Source organism: Perognathus longimembris, chromosome 6 (assembly GCF_023159225.1).
Source record: "Perognathus longimembris pacificus isolate PPM17 chromosome 6, ASM2315922v1, whole genome shotgun sequence".
Lineage (NCBI taxonomy): Eukaryota > Metazoa > Chordata > Mammalia > Rodentia > Heteromyidae > Perognathus > Perognathus longimembris.
In genome coordinates this window covers 55,471,773-55,495,997 of record NC_063166.1, presented here as the reverse complement: position 1 = coordinate 55,495,997, position 24,225 = coordinate 55,471,773, and the positions used below count along the sequence as shown (strand labels likewise).

At 36.5% G+C, this 24,225-nt stretch overlaps 1 protein-coding gene across 2 annotated transcripts in view; it reads left to right on the top strand.

Moving 5' to 3' along the window:
- Nucleotides 1–24,225, top strand: part of Macrod2 (mono-ADP ribosylhydrolase 2) — a 1,728,876-nt gene that overhangs the window by 1,218,616 nt on the left and 486,035 nt on the right. For both annotated transcript variants that reach the window (XM_048348774.1, XM_048348773.1), the window contains exon 8: nt 13,616–13,689. In XM_048348774.1, the coding sequence (XP_048204731.1) occupies nt 13,616–13,689 (74 nt within the window). The remainder of the gene's footprint in view (nt 1–13,615; nt 13,690–24,225) is intronic.

Here is a 24,225-nt window from a genome sequence, read left to right as displayed (position 1 = left end):
AAGTAAATATTATATAAAAACAAAAAAAATGACATACACACAAAAAGAAAACAATCAAGAATGAAGAGGACACCCTAGATAATAGGAGAAAATATTTGCAGGCTATATCTTTGACAAGGGGTTGATAACTAGCATATATAACAACTCCAAAACCTCAACTACAAGTAAGTGCATGAATGCTAACAATTAAATACAATAGTATCCATCCATTAAAAAATAATATTGCCATTTGCTACCAAAGTGAAATAAATTAAAGATTGTTATAGTAGGTGAAATAAGTCCAATGTGAAATAAACTAAAGATGGTTATAGTAAGCGAAATATGTCAGGCAAAGAAAGACAACTGCATCATGATCTCTCTCATAATGGAGTCTAAACTAATTGATCTATTTCATTTTTTCAGAGTGTTACTGTAAGTTGCATTTGTTTGTAATTTGAAATTCTTCCTGTTCTCTACTGATACATAGATAATTATCTGGCTTGGAAAAATTAAACTTGTGCCCTGCAATCTTGTTAAAATTGTTCACTATTACTAGACCATTGTGGGGGGCTGATTTTTGTATCTTCGCAATATAAACAAGTTTGCTGTCTATGAACATAGCTTTACTTCTTATCAAATCAGTATACCTTGTATTTAATTTTCTAGTCTTATTGTGTTGTTGTCTAAGACTGCTCATATCATGTTAAATTCTTCATCTACTAATTCTATCTTCTTTGGTATATTTGAGTTTGGTTTTAATACTTGATGTCTTCAAATCACCTTTCACTTTTAGTATGCCTTGTGACATTTTCTTGCTAGCCAAACATGATGTACTGAATAAAATTCAAAGTGACTACAATCAATCTGCCCCATAATGGTGGTAAGGTAAATCAGGGGAAAGAATATGTGAATATAGTCTTATAATTTAGTAAGCCTGACCCTCTGAACTGTAAATATCATAAGTGCTTTTTTAGTTCCTCCTCAATTTTAGGCAGGACATCAGGGTAGAGCAGGGTGGAGTGGGGTATTTTCTTTTCCTTGTGTGAAGGGAAGAATAGTCTAGAGTTGTATATTTTCCTTCTAGTGGGTTGGCTAACATCTGATTTTTTTTTAAGAGAGAAACTCAATAAGTTATGTAAAGTAGTTTCTCTTCATGGCAGTGTGTTGTCTCATATTTCAAAACAGCTCCTACGTGTCTTGTCCAAGAATTGAGATTAAAAAAAAAATCCCACTGTGAAAACCTGGTCTAGCTTCTGGAAGCAAAATTCACAAAAAACTTTGCAACTTGCAAAATAGGATCTTCATGGCGTCTTTATATTTTATACTAACTCATACTGAACCTTCAGGAATTCATCATTGTTGAGTGTTTTCTTAGCGCAGTACTACTTCTTGCACAAGTTTCTGGTTTTTGGTTCTCTATAATCTACTTGTCTTTTTCTCCAATGTTGGGGTCAGCAGTTTACCCTCTTGACCTCACTTCACTAAGAAGAACTGTTACTTCTTTTGTTGAACCTGTTCCATTGTTTATCTGTAAGGGCAGTATGAACTCCAAGATTACTACAATGTTTTATCCCCCCCCCCCTTTGTATCTTTTTTACCTGTCTATTCCCTATTCTCAGAGACTGGGAAGCCTAGGAAAATGGGAAAGATCATGCTCTGGTTATTATTATTTTTTTGACCCACCTGACTCTTACTTTCCTTAAGCCGAACAAAAAATAAATGGTTTTCACTTTTTTTTCCCAGAAGTAAAATGTCAACTACTCACAAATGAAGTAATGTGCATACATATACTTTATTTTCCCTTAGCAATTGCCTTTAGTTTGGACAAAAGTTCCGACTTCCCAAGGATATCCATCAAAGTAAACCTTTCACAATTATGCTGAAATGGCTATTTATTCCACTAAAAAGCACATCCTAAATTTCTTTTCTTGCCCCAACAGGTTTTCATGGCACATTACAACTTCATGCTATCTCTTGTGTCTGCTTCTTACAGCTCAAGCCAGAGAACAAATTGATTTTTGATGAGAAATATGCCCTTCTAGGATTTCGTTATTCTACCACAAACTCAGTCTAGGGCTCTTGGTTTGTGAAATACTGTCATCTATTATTAAGATGCACAGTGATGAGCATTGTGGGAAATTTGCATTTTAAAAAGCAGTTTTCCTCCTTTAAAATTCTGTGGCTTATTTGGTTTCTTCATTCTTCTCTCATTCTTCAAACCTACTCTGTTGTAAGTGGTTAGGAGGTGTGAGCCAGATTCTGTCTGTTTTAAGGAAGTGGTACATGTATCACTTCCAATTACGTCTCTAGGCATTTTCAAGAGTACTATCTTATGTTTTGGGTATAACTTAGAAATTCAAATCCAGCCAAGAGGACACCTGGGGTAGAATATAAAAAGATGGTGTGAGCAGTTACTGTGGAATCCCACTTGACTGCTCAGGTCATTCAAAATCCATTTCAGATACTTGTGAAGAAATATATTCTTATTATTAGAATGCTATAAAACCTAGAATGTAACAATTTGGCCTAATTAGTAAGTTGGTGTAGTTCACAGGTGTGTATATAATTACAAGTGGTATTGTTTTTGTTAAATCCTTTTCATCTGCTACCTGCTCCTTTTCTTAAATGCTACATGTTTTGTTTTTGTTTGTTTTTTAATCATCAGGAGCATATTCTGGAAAGAATAGGAAATATAATACAAACTTTCTTCCCAATAGTCTGTCTATATATCTGTTTCTGTCTCTGTCTCTCTCTCTCTGAGTCTCTCTTTTATCCTTGTTTTTCTCCATCTCTCCTTCCCTTCCTTCTTTCTCTTTCTCTTTCTCCTTCTCTCTCTGTCTCTGTCTCTCTGTCTCTGTCTCTGTCTCTGTCTCTCTCTCCCTCTCTCTCTCTCTCTGTAGCTGTAGCAATGTTTCTAAGATGGAAGCTCTGTTTTCTAGAGTTAGCCCCAAGTTTTCTCCCATACTCTTATGTCTACCTTCTGAAGAGAATAAACATATACCCTCATACTCAACCTTCTTACAAGGTTTGAAGGGAAGTAATGATACAGTATTTGATATTGATGTCTGAACATAACATACCTATACTGTGTGGAAGAAACCATCTTGGAGCTCTTAGCAGTGCCATGACACAATGGACTTTGTATTTAGACAGACTGTGGGTTACCACCACCGTATATCATGAAATGACACAATTCAAAAAGTGTAAACTGCATTTTTATCTCCTAGTAGACCCAATATAAGTCTCCTCTACTCAGATACGTTGTCCTCTATGAACTGTTTCCATTACTCTAGTAGGAAAAAATTTACTTTTGTAAAAGGATTTTTAAGAACACCTATTCCAGGAGAGCCTATGACATTTTTCATCTCCTTTCTCAGGAGACTTATCCATGGGTAGGAGGAACAGCTTGCATAGAATAGAATTTGTTTCACGAGCCATTTCTCTGGTCATTATTATAATTCCTTAGGCAAAAGATGATTTTTAAAATACCCATAGAAATTGAGACTGGAGCTCATAAGTTTGCAAAGCTGATGAAGCTTTGCCTAGATGGTAACCTTGTGTCCCATAAAAAATACAGTTTGTTCATACCTGCTTTGCAGAGCAGAGGAAAGGCAACGTGAAAGGAAAGCTTCATGTTTCACAGTTTTTTAATAGATGAAAGCAAAAGTTACTCAAGTCTGAGGCTCAGGATTTGGGAATTTGTGGTGTATCATTTGCTCTTGGCACACATAAAGTGAAATGAAAGAATGGGTCTGAAGAGATTAAGATGATAAGACATATAGCCATTCCTTTCTCTTTTTCTATATTACAACTAATTTTAGAGTTATTGCTGGAGAAATCATTACTAAGTTTAAAAACTATAAGACAAGACCATGAGGAAAAATTTAATGTAATGTCACAGAAGTACTACCAAGAGGCAATGTGCTCCAAATTACTGGCTTTAATCATGTCCAGAGTTGATGGTACCTAAATATGCAAGATAATTTGTACCAGTGGAAGTGCCAGCTTTTTAACTATTTTTTTAGGCTGGGAGGATGGGCTCTTTGGACCCCACCCATACTCAGTAGAATGTGTGCTGCTACCTAAGAGAGCAGCACACTAGTTTCTTTTTACTTCATTGGGTCTAGCCCTTGTAGAAGGCTTACCATTTTTTTAAAGCAGCCTAGACTATGCACAGGAGCTTCCAATTTGTTGTTGTTTTTTCTTCTTCAGAACTGAATTCTCTATCTGGAAAGTTCTAGCCATTCAACAGAATTGACAGCACCATCAAGCAGGTGGGAGGCCAGAGGGTATTAGTGAGTGACAGATTTTATTGAAGCTTTCATGACACAGGATGACTACACTTTGTTCTTCTTTGCTAATATTTAATATAAATCCAAGTTAAGTATTCTTCAGTATGCCAAAGTTGCTGTCCATTGTCAGGTCAACTTGTCTTCTTTCTTTTTTTCCCCCTTATTCCCATTGGATTGGTTGATAAATGCTACACAGAGTCTAAGCAGAGTGGCTTTTCAATATTAATGGCTGGTTAAAGGACTAATAGAATAGTTAAAGGACTAATAGAAGCAGCATCAGCAGTTTATTTCAAGATAGCTGCCTGTTGGGCCTGAGTCACATTTGCCAAGTAAAATATCATCTTTCCATGTTTAAACCAGTGAGTCTACAACTGTTTTCCTGCCTTCACTATTTAACTTATAAAACATTTCTATATAGCAAGTATGTCCTAGGACTGGACAACGGGCAGTATCAAAGTAAGACTCGTTTGTTTCCAGTTTCTGAATATTGTTTGAATACTGCTCTTATAAGTTGGCTTCCTCTAGAAACAAATTTAGAGGAAGTGGCTTGGATGAATATATTTCATTTGGGAGATCATTTCAGAAAAGGAAATTAGGAAGAGTGACAAAGAAAGGAAACAGAGTATCAGATCAAGGAATTTGTTAACAATGTACTGACAATATCAGTAATCCTATTGGACAATTTATGGTAAACTAGAAATCACAGACTTTTAAGTTATTCTACCTAAAAGATGAAGAATGTGTGTATGGAGCTTCGATTTCCTGACCCTTTGGGCCTGCCCACTATGAAACAGAGTGAACTCTGGCCCGCAGAAGGAACTTTCAGGTAAATGACACTGACAGTAGTAATTCAAGCCAATATGGGAGGGATTGCAAGATGCCAAGAGGATAAGAATGGAATATAGCCAGCACCTGCCATAACTATGCAACCTATTTAGATGTCATATAATGTATATAGACTCATATCTATATAAACAATAGCTATAACTCCACAGCCACAGGCTGTAGATACCTCACTCTTCCCTACTGTGGTGGCCTTTTGTGTTCCTGAGGGAAGCTGGTGGCACCGTCTTTAGCATTCTGCTGCTGTGCTCACTGTGGGAAAGGGGCCAGTGTCACTCTTATTACTTCACCTGTTTTATCTTTTATGAAACTCAGCCTCAGCCAGAATTGTCTGAGTGGCTGCTCTAGCAATTGCTTAACGGCAAGGCTACTTCAGATCATTTCTCTCAAGTAATTTCATTTCATCGTGCTATCAGAATTGCTTCTGTGGAATGGAAGAAGGTCTGGGAGAGGGATGGACAAAAACAGACCTGAAATTTAAAAAAATCATTGCCCTATGCATGCCCATGCCTACCTCAACTTTGTCTGTACTGCTCAGTCCTTCCTCCCCGGCCACACATGTGCATGTGTGTATGTATATGCATGCGTTTGAGCAAGCAAATGTGTGTATGTGTGTGTGTGTGTGTAATGAAAAAAGTACTTATTTTTCACTTTGTATTCTTTTACATGAAATCCCTGTGATAAGATGGACTTTTATGGTTATTCAATCTAAAATACCATATGGAGGGTAATTTTACATAGTCAATAGCAATAAACCATTTTGAACTGACATGGGCATTCTTATCTGCCCACTTAAACAACAATTCAGGATAGTCAGAGGCTCTTTTTGATACCCAAGTTGTGTTTCACAACTTCACGTGTTTATCTGGATTTATGTGTGACTAATAATAATAATAAGAAAAAACACCACTATGTATCTTACTTCATTAGGACTTGGCAAGGAGTTCAATTTTCTTTTCCCCAGTCCTGGGGCTTGGACTCAGGGCCTGAGCACTGTCCCTGGCTTCTTTTTGCTCAAGGCTAGCAGTCTGCCACTTGAGCCACAGTGCCACTTCTGGCCGTTTTCTGTATATGTGGTGTTGGGGAATTGAACCTAGGGCTTCATGTATATGAGACAAGCACTCTTGCCACTAGGCCTTATTCCCAGCCCCAAGAGTTCAAATTTTGATTTGAATGTAATATAAAGATTGATTGTGTTTGAAACTACTGCTTTTATTTTTTTTGGATATTTTAACATTTTTATATCAACTTTTTGCTTATAGTAACTTGAAGGAAAGCTAATCTGAAATAGATGTAGTATATTCATAAAATAAGTACTCTTTTATTAGAACTTTGGGCCAATGGCCCTGTTTTAGAGTGGGGTAATAAATTAAAACCTTTGGAAGGGGCTTGGAATATGGCCTAGTGGCAAGAGTGCTTGCCTCATATACATGAAGCCCTGGGTTGAATTCCCCAGCACCACATGTACAGAAAACGGCCAGGAGTGGCGCTGTGGCTCAAGTGGTAGAGTGCTAGTCTTGAGTAAAAAGAAGCCAGGGACAGTGCTCAGGCCCTGAGTCCAAGCCCCAGGACTGGCAAAAATAAATAAATAAATAAATAAAATAAAATAAAACCTTTGCAAGCTAAATCCACTACAAAAGCATTGCTCATTTGAGAATAAAGTTATTCCTTGCATAATTAATAGCTTTTAGGTGGTGAGGTTGGCCTAGACATTTCTGTACATGCCTTATAACTTACTCAAAAGGCTCCATTGCTAAAGCAGGAAGAGTCCTGGCTTCAGGTCCATAGGACAGAAACTCTGTAAATGGTATAAGGAGTTAAGCTTCCCAAGCAGGGTCTAATTTCACTCAGTATAATATGCAATTCTGTTTTTATTTATTTTATAGTAAAGAGCCTCTTTGGAACAATTGATTTAAGTTATTGCCATTATGTCTCTCTGCAATATGGTAATCTGTAACTACAAGCAGACTTTTATTTTAAAAGTAAAAACTGAAAGTTACCCTGTTGTTTCCTACTCTAAGGAGACAATGAAGCTAGAAAAATAAGTCACATTTTATTGGTGGAACATGTGTGAATGTTGTATTAGGGAGATAGGATTGATTTCCACATAAGAACCAATGGAAAAGGCTTAAGGTATCGGGGAGTTAGCAATAATAGCAAAAGAGTTAAACTAGAGAAGAAAATTGTCTATTGAAAAGTTAAAACCCGATTGGTTGCAGCTGTGTTGAAAGAATTTGGGTTCTCAACAATTCCAACAAAGAGTTGAGAGATGTGGTAGAATCTTCTATGAGTCTTTATTGCTGTATATCCATATAGTAAAATTTGATGAAATATCAGTTTAATAATGAAAGAAAAGGAATATGTCCATATATTGACTTAATGTATTATGGATGAAAACTATGCAAACCCAATTTGCCTTTTCACTCTTTTATTTCAAATATTTTCATGCTCTATTGACAGAAAATGTCCTTTCTTGAGTTAAGAACATGACTTTTTTTGTGAGAAGATAGGCTATTCATAATACCTGTCTGAGCTTCAAGTGATAGAATATTGAATAGCCTCCCGCTATCTTTTTAATCACTTTGAGTGTGGTCAAGAAAATATAATTAGAACATTTTGACATACTAAATATTGAAATAGAGAGATATGATATCAATAAATATGTATCTATTACTGGGTATATATTCTCAATAGAAAGAAGTGCATATAACCACCAAAATATGTATGAGCATGTTTGTGGTAGCTTTATTAATAATAGGCCCCCAACTTGGAAGCAATCCAACTTGCTATCCATACTACATCTTGTGCTATTTCCACATAATGAAATGTAGCATGAGCATGAAAAGAATGAGCACTACTGTTCTAAATAATTGTGTATAAATCAGGCAAACACAATGTTCAATAAATATAGACATAAAGAACACCTGTTTTATAATTCCATGGATACAAAACAGAAAGAAAGATGAAGCTAACTTGAGGTAGAAATCAGAGTAGCCATTATCTTCAGGGGTCTTCACTACAGAAAAGGGAACTATATTAAAAAGATTTTACATCTTAAAATGGGTGGCTTGTATGTGTACTTTGTGTGTTTGTCAATACTTGTCTAAAATTTTACAAGTGCCTTCAGTACAAAAGCAAGACGAAAGAAATTATTTATATATTGTATAAATCAACTCATATTTTCAGTAAGAATAATTTTAATAATCCATCTTAATGAGTAGGCTTTGGATGCCATTGGAAACATGGATACTATGCACATCTGGATAATTCTTTGTATACCTAGTCGTAAATTATTAATGGCTTGTTCAGCCTTTCTGACTCTCATACTTGGGAGAGATTTTCTTTGTCATGTAATTCAGCAATTCATCTAAGCTTGTCTGAAACCTTCCCTCTGGATAGCCATTCTGCTTTTGTGAACAAAAGTCCCCTGATGATCAGAATACATGGTGACCTGAGGCAGGCCATGCTGATATTGGCAACCCATTTCCTAGGCTCAAATCTGTTTTTGTCTATTTACAAGCCTTATTTGTAACCCTCAGGGTCTTGCAGTTCAATGGACAAAGAATGGTCCTGTAGCTGTTACATCTGAATATCATGCTTTCTCTTGAGATACATTTCTACTGGAAGTAGGCATATTTTCAAGGCTGTTTGTCTCAATATTCCCTTTGCCATTTCATTAATCACATAATACTTTCCCAACTGGAAATATGTTTTCTTAAATACATCCTCTCAACATTATTTTTTCACTCTGGGATGAAATAGAATGTTGTGGCAGTGACCATCCATTTGGGCAACTTATCAGCATTCCTTCATCCTCCCTATAATCTCAGATTGTTGTGCTCCCTTTGATGAGCCTTTCCTGTTGTCAACACCAAAAGTCACAAGTCTATAATCGATTCACACATTCATCCTCTTTACTTTTTTCATAATACTGGGGTTTGAATTCAGGGCCTCCAGTTTGTTAGGCAAACACTATACTGTTTCAGCAACACTTTTTCCTTCAGGTTAATTTTCAAATAGGGTTTCATGCTTCTTGCCTATGACTTTGAACCAACATCTTCCTAATATTTTTTTCCTAGTAACTAAAGTTACAGATGTTATCCACTATCCCTGGTCTAACAAACATTACAGTAATATTTTAGGTATACAGTGATAAGCAAAGACCTGCATCTCATATGCCTAGTAAGGTGTTCATTGTTAAGATTATTAGTCACATATTTACATACACAAATGCAGAACTATGTATGATGAGTAAAATGTAGGTACCATTCTGAAAGCATCAAACAGAGAGTCATCAGTGTTAGAGAATTTCTTCCTGGAAAAGTGATGACTTAGTGAAATACAAACAAAAAGTGAATATAAACTAGGAAAAGAGGAAAGAAATGTCATCTCAAAATAGTAAATGGCAAAACAAGGCCTACGGCAGAAAGTGAAAATGCAACATAACATATTCACACGGTAGAATAAAGCTGGTGAGGCTGGAGTTGCAAAAAGCAAGTCAGTACAGCATGAGATGAGCCAGCCTAGAGAAACAGGAAAGAGACAGTTCAGGAAAAAATGTTGATGGTTAAAGAGCTGTGGTCTGAGAACAGAGTAAGCTTTCAGTGCTTGTAAAAGTGGCATTCCTTACAAAGTAGCTGAGCAAACTAAATGGAAAACTTGTTTTGAGAGAGCTTAGCTTAGTAACCTTGTATTGGAAATGCTACATCAAGGTCTAGTGTGTGACCTAAAGACAGATGGCTGAGCCTGAATGGAAGAGGTCATTTTTGAAGATGAGCAGGTCACATAAATGGCACCTGGGTGTTGTTCTGGTCATAATTGGATGTTGAAACTACCTAACGATATGGCAAACCTGGGGTCACAGTGAGAACCATAACTCAGTGCCAGAGGCTTTGATGAATGAGAGTCAACTGGAGGTCAACAGATAAATGAGAACTGACTGTATACTTGCCATGGCTCTATAAGAAACTTGAGTAATTTCTCTGTGCAGGAATTAATTCCTCTAAAGGTGAATGTTAATGCAGATGGCTTTTGCAATTGAATGTGATTATAGCATTTATTAGGCTTCGATAGCTGTATAATTTTATGTTTCGAATAACCATTAAACATACCTAAAAGTTAGAGAAGAATTTTGTGGGAAGAGAAAAAACAGAAAAACCTAAGACAAAACTGGAAAGCCTCCCTGAAATCATTGGAATGGATAATGTTAAGTGGAGAAGTCCACCTTTATTCTGCAGTAGCTAAAGGGCCAACAAATGATGTTTTGTGCTGATAATTGGGGTTTAGGAGGAATCACTGAGAAGTGGTGTGTTGGATACATTGGAGAGGGCCCAGGGAAGACTAAAGGGGGGAAGTAAGAGTCAGCATTTGTCAGGCTGAGAGCCCATTAGATCTTGAATGAGATTGATGAAAAAAGGAGAAAAGAAAGGAGAGGGATAAAAAGTGTTAGGACTCAGTGATCAGGAAAGAGGTAAAACCACAGCTAGGAACCATCTGGAAACAACAACCCAGGGAGGTTTGTTTTGATGATGAACATAGGTAACATTTTTCACGCTGGTGTGTAAGTGTGACTATAAAAGGTAGATTTTAATCCCAGGGAAAGGATGGGTAGAAAGAGCTTCCCATAGTTAACTCCTCACATCAAGCACCCATCCTGGCTTCTGTCTCCTTCTTTTCAGCAGCCATCTATGGATTTTGCTTTCTTCTCCCTTCACTTCTCCTACCTTTTCCATCTGTTCCTTGCTGCTCACTGTTCACTTCTGAAAATAATGTTTCCTGGGTTCCTTACTCTACCGCTCTTTTCCCTACAATGTTCTATCATTTTCTGCTGAGTGACTCCTTTCTTGCTTAGTTCCCCTCATCTGTGTGTATCTGCTCACCTATTGCAACTGTATTGCTGTCTTAAGTGGTATTTTAAATTAGCTACTTTCTTCATTCTTTGGGCTTTTAGAAGACAGGAGCTTGGTAAAAGTTCCTGTTTATCCATTAATTTTTGGTTCAGTAGTAATGTGCTTCATGTATTAGAGTATTTTAATTGATAGTTTTTTTAAGACTTATTTGAGGGAGTTTATATGTAACATGTTAATTTAAAGAAAATGAAATTTGGGGAAGGAAAAGGGAATCAAAATGGTGAGACAAAGGACAAAGGGCGAACCGATGTAACAGCAATACAAGACACTATGTTGGAAATGAGAGGAGGGGGAGGGAGAGAGAGGAAGGAGGGAGAGCATAACAATGTTCAACAAGAAATGTAATCATTATTGTACTTATATAACTGTAACCACTCTGATATCACCCTAACAATAAAATTAAGAAAATAAATAGGACTAAACAGTTTGTAATAACTCCACAATCTTATGAAAGATGAATCTACAAAGTATTGTGAACTTGTATACATTTACTGTATCAGGGTGATTCTTTCTAGTTTATAAATTAAAATAGATGGTACTTAGCCATGACTTATTTTTATTTCCTTCCTAATGCACTCTCAAGCAAAATCTGTAGAACACTAGTCAGAAAACCCATGTTCCTTCATGGAAATGGGGACAGAGCTTTGTTCCTCATCTCACACATTTTCTTTGAAGGCCTACTGAGATCTGAGGTCCAAAGCATCAGTGTGAATTACTACTGTGTGTACTAGATCTTTTAAGTCTTAGATCTCTTTATTTCAAAAATGTCTTTCTCTTTTTGTGTCAGTATAGACAGAAGCTTCGCCAAATAGAAGATAACTTAGATATGCCAGTGGATGATGATAAAACTTGATAAAACACAGTGTAAAGAGTTCAAAGAAGGCAGAGCTTAGGGAGTTGGGAATAAAACACATTTGATGGATGCTTCTAGAACAAAAAGAAGCAGGGGAGAATTGGTCAAACAAATAAGACATGGGAAGAGACTGTGATAGGATGTCAGGAGGAAAATTTGTAAGTCCTTCAAGACAGGAAGTATCAATACCTGAAGTTGGTAGGCTAGGAGGTGAGCAGGGACTCTTAATATGTATAGTTTCTTTCTGGGATGATTAAAATATTCTGGAATTAGTAATGATTACATAACTCAGTAAATCCATATGAACTCCATGTTATGGAAACGATTGTTATATCACAGTTGTAACTACTTTCAACGTCCCATGTGTATCTGTAGCTACTATTATTGACGATGTTCGTGTATCACCTTCCTGTGGTTGTACCTACACTATCTCTGTAATCTTATCTGAGTATATTGGAAACCATGTATACTGGTATTAGAACTAGGAAATTGAAAGGAAATACCAAAATTGAGAGACACAGGGTAAAAAAAGAAAAACAACTACAAAAGCAATACTTGCAAAACTGTTTGGTGTAAGTGAACTGAACACCTCATGGGGGGAAAGGGAAAAGGGGAGGAGAGTGGGGGAGTATGAGGGACAAGGTAACAAACAGTACAAGTAATGTATCCAATGCCTAACGTATGAAACTGTAACCTCTCTGTACATCAGTTTGATAATAAAAATTTGAAAAAATAAATAAATAAATTGACAGTGATCTTTAAAAAAAAGAACCATTGAGCTGTATACTTTGCAAAAATAGGAAATAAACTGTAGAGAAAAAATCAAGAGGAAAGGTATTTAAATACAAAAGTCCAAAAATAAGTATGTCTAATATCATAGAGCTCAGAGTATGATAGAAACATAATGGAACTGGTAATGAAAAGCCCAAGCAAAGCTTCAAGAGAATGGTTTCAATAAAATGATCATTCCCATCTCCTCTTCTTTCTGCACCATAGATATATAAGTTTATAAAATTATTCTTTCACATATTCCTATTTCTGTTGGTAGAGTGTCTGTCTAATGATTCTCCTGGAGAGTTTCAGTTTATATGAGCTTAAAAGACATTCTGGATGTGCTTGAGAAATTCGAATGTGTGTGCTTATACTGCAAATGAAGCTTAAGTCTGTTATCTTGCTACCCTTGTAAAAATCAAAGCTGCATTCCAAGATCAGTTTAGTTCATCTGATGAGCTTAGTCCCAAACATCGTTTCAAGTGTCCCTAAAGGGAGCAGGAGTTATCTTTCTTGAATACTTAAAATTTTTTTGGTGGTAGAGTTATTTGACATGTTATAGGTCCTGCCTTATGGAAGTTCATTAATGGAGTCATGAACTGTGGGCCAAACACATATTATTTCTGAGCCATATTTACTTGGTTTTGAAGCTAAGATGTATAGTGGAGTTTAAATGGAGTACTACCTAGGAGAAGAATAGACGAGTTTATTGAAAGTTATTAATCATATGCAAATATGTAAGCCAGTATTAGATCTTTTTTAAAACCCTAGACCCTTATAGGACTAGTCCTCTTTAATGCTTTCATTGTAGATCAGAGACTTCACATCCAATTACCACCACCACCTATTGAGGGTTTTCTTGCTCAGTACTTGTTGAACTTACTTTTATTTTAATAAGAAAACTCTATCTCCATGTCATGATTGACCTCTTTATTGACATCATTGTTTTTATCCTACTCTTTATGTAGGTTTTCCAAATGAGCCTGCTGCAGTCATTGCCCTTGGTACCATTAAGGAATGGCTGGCCAAAAATCACCAGGAGGTAAGAGGAGTGACATGGTGTATGGCATTCTAGATGGTATAATTTGATCTTCATTAAAAACAATACACAAATTACATTACTATCAGCTATAGTAGTCATGAAGCCAGTGCTAACTCACCATTCTTTATTTCTTTTCCAAGTTGATTACATATTTTGTGATTGGAGTAATTATATTGATCAGTTTGTGTTTACAATGGACAAAGTAATCACATTCATTTCATAATAATTTCATTTTTATATTTTTGCATCATATGGCTCTATTCAGGAGAATAGAATGTATTTCATGAAAAACAATGGTTCATTTTGGCTGTTTTCCTTAAAGAGATAAGTTGTCTTTGTTGGCAGGAAATTCTTGGTATAAAGTAAAATCTGATATTCCGTACTGTCTTTATTTGTAATGAGTCACTTACCTAAAGTTATTTGTGTGAGATTGTCATGGACTTGGCTAATTTTGAACTATATCAGTATGACCAGAGAATTTTTATGTCTATGAAACTATAAGTTTCTATCAGAATATTTGTCATGCCTCCTATTCTCTTGAGATATGTTCAGTAATAAACAGGAGGACTACTCTAGTGAACAAAGCAACAGAACAACTAGAGATTTGGATGGAGCTTTAGATTTCAGAAGTTTGTAAATTTACATATTATTGCAAATGGCTTTCAGGCAATGCACACTCTTGTGGATTTTTCTTTTGATTTTGTCTGTCTCCTCAGGTAGTAGCATAAATGTTACAAAGAAGTTAGCTTCCTTTTCTGATGTATTGTGAATGTAGCTTGCTTTTTGGATAGGAGATGCATTGTTCAGAAATGTGTAGGTATGGAAGCTATTGGAATTTCTAAGAACTAACTCTTGGTTTTTTAATGTGTCTAAAGAAATAGCAGGGCTGGTAATGTGGCTCAAGTGGTAGAGCAAGAGCCCTGGTTCCAAACCCAGATATTACAAAACAAAGTGTCATTTGTAATGATTGCAATGTCAACATTTCTTAACCATGTGAAAGAAACATGAAAGTAAGACGACATGGCCAACTACTTTCATTTTGATGCTTACTTTCTTCTCCCTGTCTTACTTTGAAACGTATAAATGTGATAACTTCATTTTAGAAGACAAATTAGCTCAAATAAATAGCCAGCTTAAAAACATGCCTTTGACACAAATTATTTTTATTAGTAAAACTTTATAACAAATCTCACATAGGTATTTTTACATCCTCATCCAGTGTGCAAAGGTTAATGACATGTTAAAATTTAGAAAGTCAAGCCAAGTGGTTGAGTCAGTTCTCAGGAATAAATAGCTTTTCCAATGTACAATGCTACTGCAGCTAGCAAGAAATTGAGCAGCTTTTAAAGCTAGTTTTCTTTAATATATCTTCTAGTCATAGAAAATGTACCTTACCTGTACCGTCTTTGCCAAAGAGGGACATGGTTTCATGAGAGAAAGTTGATAGACAAACAAATGTATTAGCACATTTCTGTAATTTTCATGGAGTAGTAACCCAGGAGTATGACCACTGGAGGAAGTTCATATGTGCTGTCTTGGTATGTTATAGAAGCGTACATAGACACTTCTTATAGGAAAGTGATGATGAAAAGAAAACATACCTGTAATACTTACAGCTTACTGACAAATTCCAGTAATGAGCTCTTTTAAAGATTGTTTCCCAGAGATTTTTTTTTAATTCTGGTGTTTGCTACTTAATTCACTTTGCCTTCTCTTTGAGTCTAATCCTTTGATTTCAAATCTTTTCTTACATAGTTCTTGGATCTCTTGTAGAAATTTTAGGTAATTTGGATTGGAAAACACAGTTTAGTAATTTTAACTTTATACATATCCTGTACTGATTTCCTTTTAAATGATTCTTTGTTTCCATAAGCACAGACTAGTTTGAGCCAGTTAATTTGAACTCATTGAATTTTACTGAATAAATGAATTATAAGTAGTAGACCATAGACGAAAGCTATACAAATTGATTATCTAGCAGTGTGTTTTTGTTCTTTTAAAATAGATGAGGTAACGGATTTACAAAAGGATATTGCTTCTAGTTCAATTGTCTCTTCATTGAAATATTGTTTTGACATCCTGATTATTTCAGCTATTTATTCATTCATTTGCTTGTTTGATAAATATTTATTGAATCCTCCCAAAGACTAGACATTTCTTTTTTATTCCAAGGCGAGAGAGCTACAAAACAAACAATTCCTGCCTTAAGAGATTCATACTCTAAATAGAAAAAAGTGAATTAAATAAGGAAATAAAGTTCAAAGAATGCTTTACAAAATAAAACAGGATAATTATATAGTGAGTTGTTGGAGGATGTGGTTTTAGGAAATATAGCATCTGCTCTGAGGACATAATCTTGGGAGAAAAATTTGTACAATGGGAAGGAGTAAGCCAAAACCATACAGAGGTCTTGAGGTACAGCATTCCAACAGAGCCGGCAGCAAGAAAAAAAGAAACCCTGAAGAGAGAATGGGTTTACTGTCTGTTTGCAAGCATTGGTACAAGAACCATTGTGGCTGGATTTTAAAAAAAAGAAACCCTGAAGAGAGAATGGGTTTACTGTCTGTTTGTAAGCATTGGTACAAGAACCATTGTGGCTGGATTTTGGTACCCTGGGTATTTTATGTACATTTATCTGAATTAGGCGGAGAAGGAGAACATCAAAACAGTGAGACAAAGGACAAAGGATGAACCAATACAACAGCAACACTCACAAGACACTATATTGGAAATGAACTGTACAACTTGGGGGGGAGAGGATTGAGAGGGAGGGAAAGTAGGAGAAAAATGGGGGAAGGAGTAACAAGTTTGACAAGAAAGTTACTCACTTACCTTATGTAGGTAACTGTAACCCCTCTGTACATCGCCTTGAAAATAAACTATTAGTAATATTGGCAGAATATAAATTTGGAGACAAGCTGAAGCTAGATGATAAGGTTTTGAGGTTCATAGATATTTTGAATTGTACCCTAATGCAGATTTGTTTGGAATATTTTGGGAAGGAGAGTAACATAATCTATTTCACCTTTAAAATACAAGTCTGAGCTGGGTGCCAGTGGCTCATGCCTGTCATCCTTACTACTCAGGAGGCTCAGATCTGAGGATTCCGGTTCAAAGCCTGCCAGGGCAGGAAACTCTGAGACTCTTATCTCCAATAAACTACTCAAAACAGCTGAAAGTGGCACTGTGGCTCAAGTGGTAGAGCAAAAGTGCCTTGAGCAAAAGAAGCTCAGGGACAAAGCCTAGGCCCAGAGTTCAAGCCCAAGAACCAGCAAAATTAAAAAACAAAACCACCACCACCAACAACAACATATCTGGCTCTTTTAGAAAATGGCCTTTGGGGAAGCCAAAATAGGAAAAGAAATAACAAGTATGAAGTTCCTTAAGTAGATCCATGAAGTAGATGGATGGTTTGGGAGACAGTGATTGAAGAAAAGGCAGGAATAACCATGAAGTTTGAGATATACTTTACAACAGGGCTAACAGGATATGGGAATTATCTTCCATATGCACAAACTAGATTATGCTTCAGTAATAAACAACCCTCGACTCAATGTCATGAAAGAGCAAAGGCTTTTCATTTACACTGGATAAGTCAGATCTTCTGACATGTAGAATATCATTTATTGTATGACAGGGAAATGTAATTCTTTTGTAGAAAGTCTCTGCAAATGAGTTATGCACAAAAAGTAGCCTTACCTTTCATTTTCCAGAGAAAGGCACCCAAGGACATTGTTCCAAGAGACAAGATTCCAACCTAATCAGATCTCCCAACGTTTTTCTTTAAAAAAAAATGTAAAATTAATGTGATGTAATTCTTCCATTAATATCCATAGTTCTCTTTGTGAGGACAGCATATGATTTAATGATGCACAGTATATGATTAAATGGTGTTTAACTTCCATGCACTACATGTGAGCTTTCACATTTCACCATTTACTTGGCCTTTGTTTTCTATACTATTAGCAGAAAACACATTTTATTATCCTGACATAGTAGTCAATTCATTAATCACTGCCAGCCAGTGTAGATGGACACCTTGCCTTGCCTTGGAATCACTGAGATCAAGTAGGAAAAACGAGTTTTATCTTCTGATTATTATAGAAACAGACAAGCAAAACAAGGGGCTATTACAGAAATGAACAGTGGAAATGTGGCCAACTTCTGACTAAGGGTGGCTGCTTCATGTTATGATACACAGTTTCATGCATTCCTCATTTTTCACACAATCTAAAAATATCGTTTCACAAATACAGTGATTTCCCCGCTTCTCAGCTATCTCATTCATATCTGGAAGTTAGCCGAAGAATTTTTTCTTTTACAATGTCTGCTCGATAGTCCTTCTGCAGGGACTCATAAGGCTTTTGGCTATTGATCTCTAGAACAATATTCATATTTGTAATTTGTTTTTCATATAGGAAGCAGAACGGAATGTCTTTGACCTTCAACAGCAACCAATGGCCTGGTTCTAGAAGGCATTTCTACATTGTTGAGTACATATTCAGTATTTAATATTCCCCAAGGGAATAGGCATCATACAATGTACAACATGTATATGTGGTCTTCTAGGAAGTCCTCTTTGGACATAAGGCCCTTGTGTATGAATATTGTGAGCTGGAAGATCAGTGGATTTCCAGGAAACTGAAATGAGGGAACCTTCAAGTCCTAAGTACAGTCTCATGAAAGAAAACTGAAAACCCTTTCCCCACCTCCCCTCACCAGTTATAAAGCAACAGATGGAAAGATATTTAGCATTCAGTGAGGATGCTGTGAACCCTGTGGCCATATGTGTAGTCAAGCAGATAGGAGACTGTTTCAGCTGCAGACTAACCTTAGCTTCATCTCTGTAGCCTGTGGGGTACTGAATCTTTCCCATTCATCTACCCATGAGAATTTCCTAACCTCCGATCTCATACAGTTACCTCTCTCCCCAACACATGGATTACACTATTCTAGCATATAGAAATCTTCATGTGTATCTAGGTAGACTTGAGAATCATTAGCTGGGGGGTGAGGGAAGGGGACTTTAATACTCAAGTCAGTGATGCCTTATGGAAGAGAAAAGTGAGTTTTCTTTTCAGTGTTTGGAGTTCTGTCATGTGGATTTTTAACTGTGTGGTTTTTTAAACTCATAAACAGATTGTTGTTCAACATGTTAAATATCATCTATTTGTCATTATTGTTTATTCTATGCCTTCTTAGGGAAATACAGCACTGTGGCATTACTGTTTGTCACTTCAAATAGATTTATTTTCTTTTATTTATTTATTTTTATTTTTTTCCTTTTATTGTCAAAGTGAAGTACACAGGGTTACAGTTTCATATGTAAGGCAGTGAGTACATTTGTTATCCAACTTGTTACCTCCTCCCTCATTTTCCCCCGCCTCCCCCATGAGTTGTACAGTTGGTTTACACCAAATGGTATATTTTTTAATTTTTTAATTCTTTTTATTTATTGTCAAAGTGATGTACAGTGGTTACAGTTTCATGTGTTAGGCCTTAGGTACATTTCTTGTACTGCCTCAAGTAGAATTTTTACAGACGTGGCTGAGTATGCTGATAAGGTGTATGTATGTGTGGGTGTCACTAGGAGACATTTCCAGCTCCATGGTTCATTTCTAGCTGAGAACCCAGACCTTACCCAGTGTCATTTAGTCCTCCAAGTCAATCAGTGGTGGTCAAAGGTCTACACTGGCTTGAGTTCCTCATGGGTGACCTTTGCAAGTAAAGATGTTGTTTTCTAATCTGCAATAGTGGTTAGCCCTGTCATCCTTGGCTCCTTTAGAACACTCAGATATATATCCCACACGTTATTAGAAAGCTGAGCAGGCTCTTCTGCCTTAGCAAAGAGAATTAGAGGCCTACTGAAGAAATGCACACCCTTCCTCCTGCTCTTGTACAAATTTAACCAGGTTGGGGAACATGGTCACGTGTTTGCTCATTATGAACCACAAAGGAATCATTGTTTAGCATCTTATGCCAAGACTGTTTCTTCCCCTTCTTGGCAGAGGCCTTTCAACATATGCTATGTTAAAAATGTCACTTTGGGTTCTAATTCATATTATAGATCACACACAAAAAAACATGTGAGTCCAGCTTTATGTCACTAACATGAAACTTTTAAGATCTTTATGGTTCATAACAAGGAGATTTAAATAAAATGTGAAATGATGCTTACATTTGTGATGGGAAAATTAGATCCTCCACACCAAGTTTCCATTCCTTTGGGCACTTTTTTATAGAAATAAACAAAGTACAATGTATCGTCTTCCAATTATATAACACAGGGCATGTCTAGCAGTCAGAGACCTACTGAAATACTCAGTGTCCTCCTCTAGCAATGTCTTTTTATGTCTGCACTCATCATTGAGTTATCTGTGCCAGCTTATGCTGCAATCTAAGGTCAAAAGAATATGCATTTGGCAAAATAAATCCCATCTTTGAAATATTCACATCCTGTGCTGGAATGTGGTTGTGATAATAATGATAATTATTATCCCAATATGCCACTATAAAAATGCATCCTTTGACTCGCCCAAGCAGAATCTTTAGGTGGAATGCTATGATGCTCATAGGCTGTGACATAATTGAGGGAAATTATTCCCAGAACTTGCAGATATGCCAAGCCACTTTTACTCCTCAGGAATTCTGATGACTTTCAAATTTCTTAGGTTTTCTCTCTCCATTTCATCCTCTTTTCTTCCTTCTTTTCTCCCTCCCTCCTGCACATTCTTCCTCCCCCTCCTCTCCCTTCTTCCTTCCCTTATTCCCTTTTTTCCCTCCCTCCCTCCCATTTTTCCTCTTTACTCCCTCCTACTTTTCTTATATAAACATATAACACCTCCCCACTCTCAAAGTACTTTGCTGAGATTCGTCACAAGCAGATCCATTGTTAATAAGACATTTTAGCTCTTTATCATTGTATTCTACATTCTCTCATTGTTAGCAGGAAAATTAGGCCCCAAAGAATCTTCTTAACCTCTGGTGGAAGTGTTCCCTGTTAGAGCCCCTTGAGAGGATTACTTTACTTATACTTGCAGCCACACTGCTTTAGCATCTACCCATAACACACATGCCTGATGTCTTACAGATAGAAATTAAACTCCTTCCATTTTCCTACATGTTTCCTAACCTCCCCTCCACACACATGGCCTGCTGTGCTTGTGCTGCTTTAGTGAGGCTGTTACCAGTTAGCCAGTGGGCCTAGCAGAGAAAGGACATGAATCAGAAACTTTCAGGCCGAGCATCCTCTTTCCTATTTTTATTTTACATAGAGAGCTCTATTCTAACCCTAACATTTTTTACCCTATAAGTAGGGACATCAGGGTACTGGACTCATACCAACCTATAGCCCTCTGTACCTTAGAGCAACTTGTTCCTTTCTACACTTCCTTATATTGGGTACATGTCATCTTCTGTTGGCCCTCTTTTACCCAGTGTGGTATTCGTTGCATCCCCATTACTTCCAGATAAACAGAATGCAGTCTAGTACATTCTAGAGAGAATATTTAATGCATTCCTTTGTTTGGAGGAGATTCTATTTAAATGGGTGAAGTAAAATCATGTATGAGTTCGAAGCTTCTAGAGAGAGTTCAGAAAACCTTATTCAAAAGATGAAGCTTGACATACATACTAGATTAGATCTAAAGTTTAAAAAATGAGTTCTAGTCATACTATTCCACTTTCTTCAATTGCATTGGAATTGAGCTCCAACCTATCAGGACTCAGTTTTGTCATCTATATAATAGGGAAACTGCGTCATATTCTTTACAGTTTCAGGAGTAATACCATAGCTATCTTCTGGAACAGGTCAGTAATGAAGCTAGAGCCATATCTTTGCCTATGTCATCATAGCATGATCCTACCAAGAAAAACTTTGCACTCTGATTTTCCAAGTCCTCTCAGGTAACATACTAAAAATCCAAAGATATTTACAGTTGCTTTAAGTACACCTTAAAGATTGTCAAAAGCTTCCAGATGAATGTTTCTTTGAGTTGATATTAGCAACCTTGACCTATTTAAGTGGAGGAGAGGAGGTCATCAACATTTGTTTCCTACACATGATCTGGATTCTATGGTAATTTTGAAATAGCCAACTTTTAAACTCCCCATGAAATTAGATGTGGTAATTATACAAATGATGTGATATTTTTATACATATAAAATAAACCTCTGAACATGTGGTTGGGTCTATATCAGACACAAATAGAAACAACATAAAGAGCTCCATGTGAAGGACATTCTTAGCAGTCACTTTTCTGAGCTTTTGGAAGCACATGTCTTTCCTTGCTACTTCTAGGTAGGGAGAAAACAACCCATTTCCTTATCCTGCCCCTTAACTGAGTAAGAGTCATACTGTTCTGGTTGAAGAAAAAACATCAGCATATTTGTCTCTGACATTGAGCTCAACCCAGAAGAGATTTATTTTCTTTAAAGGCATTTTCCAATTATAGAAAAATGAAATGATTTATCTTTGATAGGCAGAATTCTCAGCCAAGAATCTTTTAGGAAGAAGCTGTGGCCAAAGCTGAACTATTTCCTTCACATCTGGGCAAAGTGACTCCTATGAAGACCAGACCTGAGGAAGTCACAAGAACATTACTGCTTTCTACAGAAAGAAATACATCTGGCCAGATGATTGCCCCCTCAGTCTCCTGAGCTCAACAGAAAGCATGCCAGGAGAAATTTCACAAGTGTGGACCTAGAGACTTACTATATTTGAGGATATCTCTGTGAGCTCAGTGTCAGAGGACTTTCTAACATACTCCCTCACCATCTGGCAGAGGTATCTTCATTGCTTTTCATGGACTCCTTTGGAAGTCCATAACCAAGAATCTTTCAGCGAAGAGAATATTCCTTTTGAAAAAAACAAACAGGGAATAATGGAGGAGCCACAGATATAAATCCAGCTTACAAAACCTGGTCAGAACAAAATATTCACACCTGTGATTACAGGTTTAAAGGACTCAGGCAAAGAAATGGAGCTCCAAATGCTAATTTTAAACATGATCTTTAGCAAGAATTGTCACCATCTAGTTTGTCATTGACAGGGCACTAGGACCTGTTCTGCCTAGTCAAGAATAAGGGGTATATGTATATTGTCTCTGTTATATGTACTCTTTAAAATGATAGATAGGGGAAAGGAGAGTTTAGGTGATACAGCTTATTTTCCACAATAAATCTTTGAAGTAGACAAGTCATATAAACTCATTTGTATCCCAGTTGGTTGAGATTGTTATATTCTTAAGCTTTTTAATTCACTGAATATTATTCTGATAGGCAAAGACTTGGGCTGTAATTACATTGTTCCTAAATATAAAGGGTTAACTTTATCTTTAGCTCAATGATGGCTTAAGAAAATCTCCAGCAATCTAGCCTCAAGCTGAGGACAAACTGAATTTAGTAGACTTCTTGAGACATGATGCATCAGTTTAGATTTCACCATAGTGACTTCTTAAAGAATCCATAAGAAAAATTTTGCCCAGGGTGACTTTAAAATCTGAAGAGGACATAGAATAACTCTGGTGAATTTATTTTGCAATGAACATTGGCTGTTTCTAACCAATAGATCTTCTTTCTTTGGGCAGTTTTCCCTGTGGTATTACTTCCGATGTGCTCTCCTAGCAGCCCAGCAGTTGCTCTGTTTATTGGTGAGATACTTGCCTGGGAATAAGGAGACTCTGAGAGAGGTTACAACTATTCTGAACCTATTCTTCATCTGTAAATAAGGTGAACGTCACAAGGGGAAAATTACTGAATAGTGGACCATACTAAACATTAAAAAAAAAAATTCTCTACCTACTCATTGAGAAAGATCATGCCAGTTGTTCTCAAGATCTTTTTCAGTAAAACACAGTAAGGCCAAAGCACATACTTATTCTCTTTAATATGGAAAGGTCCTTTGGTATGAACTGACAAATACTTGAGCGAGATGATGTCAAAATAACATGTTACCAGACCTCATGCTATATATTCTTAGAAATCACTGGTCAGCTTATTTTTTTCTATTTATTGTCAAAGTGATGTACAGAGAGGTTACAGTTTCATATGTTAGGCCTTGGGTACATTTCTTGTACTGTTCTAGTCAGCTTTTTGTGGTCCCTGCATGTACACGTTAAAGACCATATGCTCTTCTTTAGAAACGTAGTATATGTTCAATATCATACCAATAGTAATCACTGTCTTCATGTATGAGATGCACTTAAAAACTTAGAAAAAATATTTCAAAATATGAAATTGAACCATTCTTTGAGTAATCAGATTTAAACCTATAGACATATTTAGAATAAAACCAACAGTTCTATATGTTGGCCTATTTTTTTTTGTCTAATTATTTACTTTTCGAATGAAACTTTGCAAAGTGTTCAGTCATGTGAAGCAAATGAATTCTCCCTGGATATGAAGGCACCATTTAGCATGGTTGCAAGATGATTTTCTGCTTGGTATCATGCTTGTTTCTACCCACCTACCTGTGGAAGAGCCCCTTGACATGCAGATATGTGACACAGAGGTTTTCAAAATCCACCGTCACTGGTA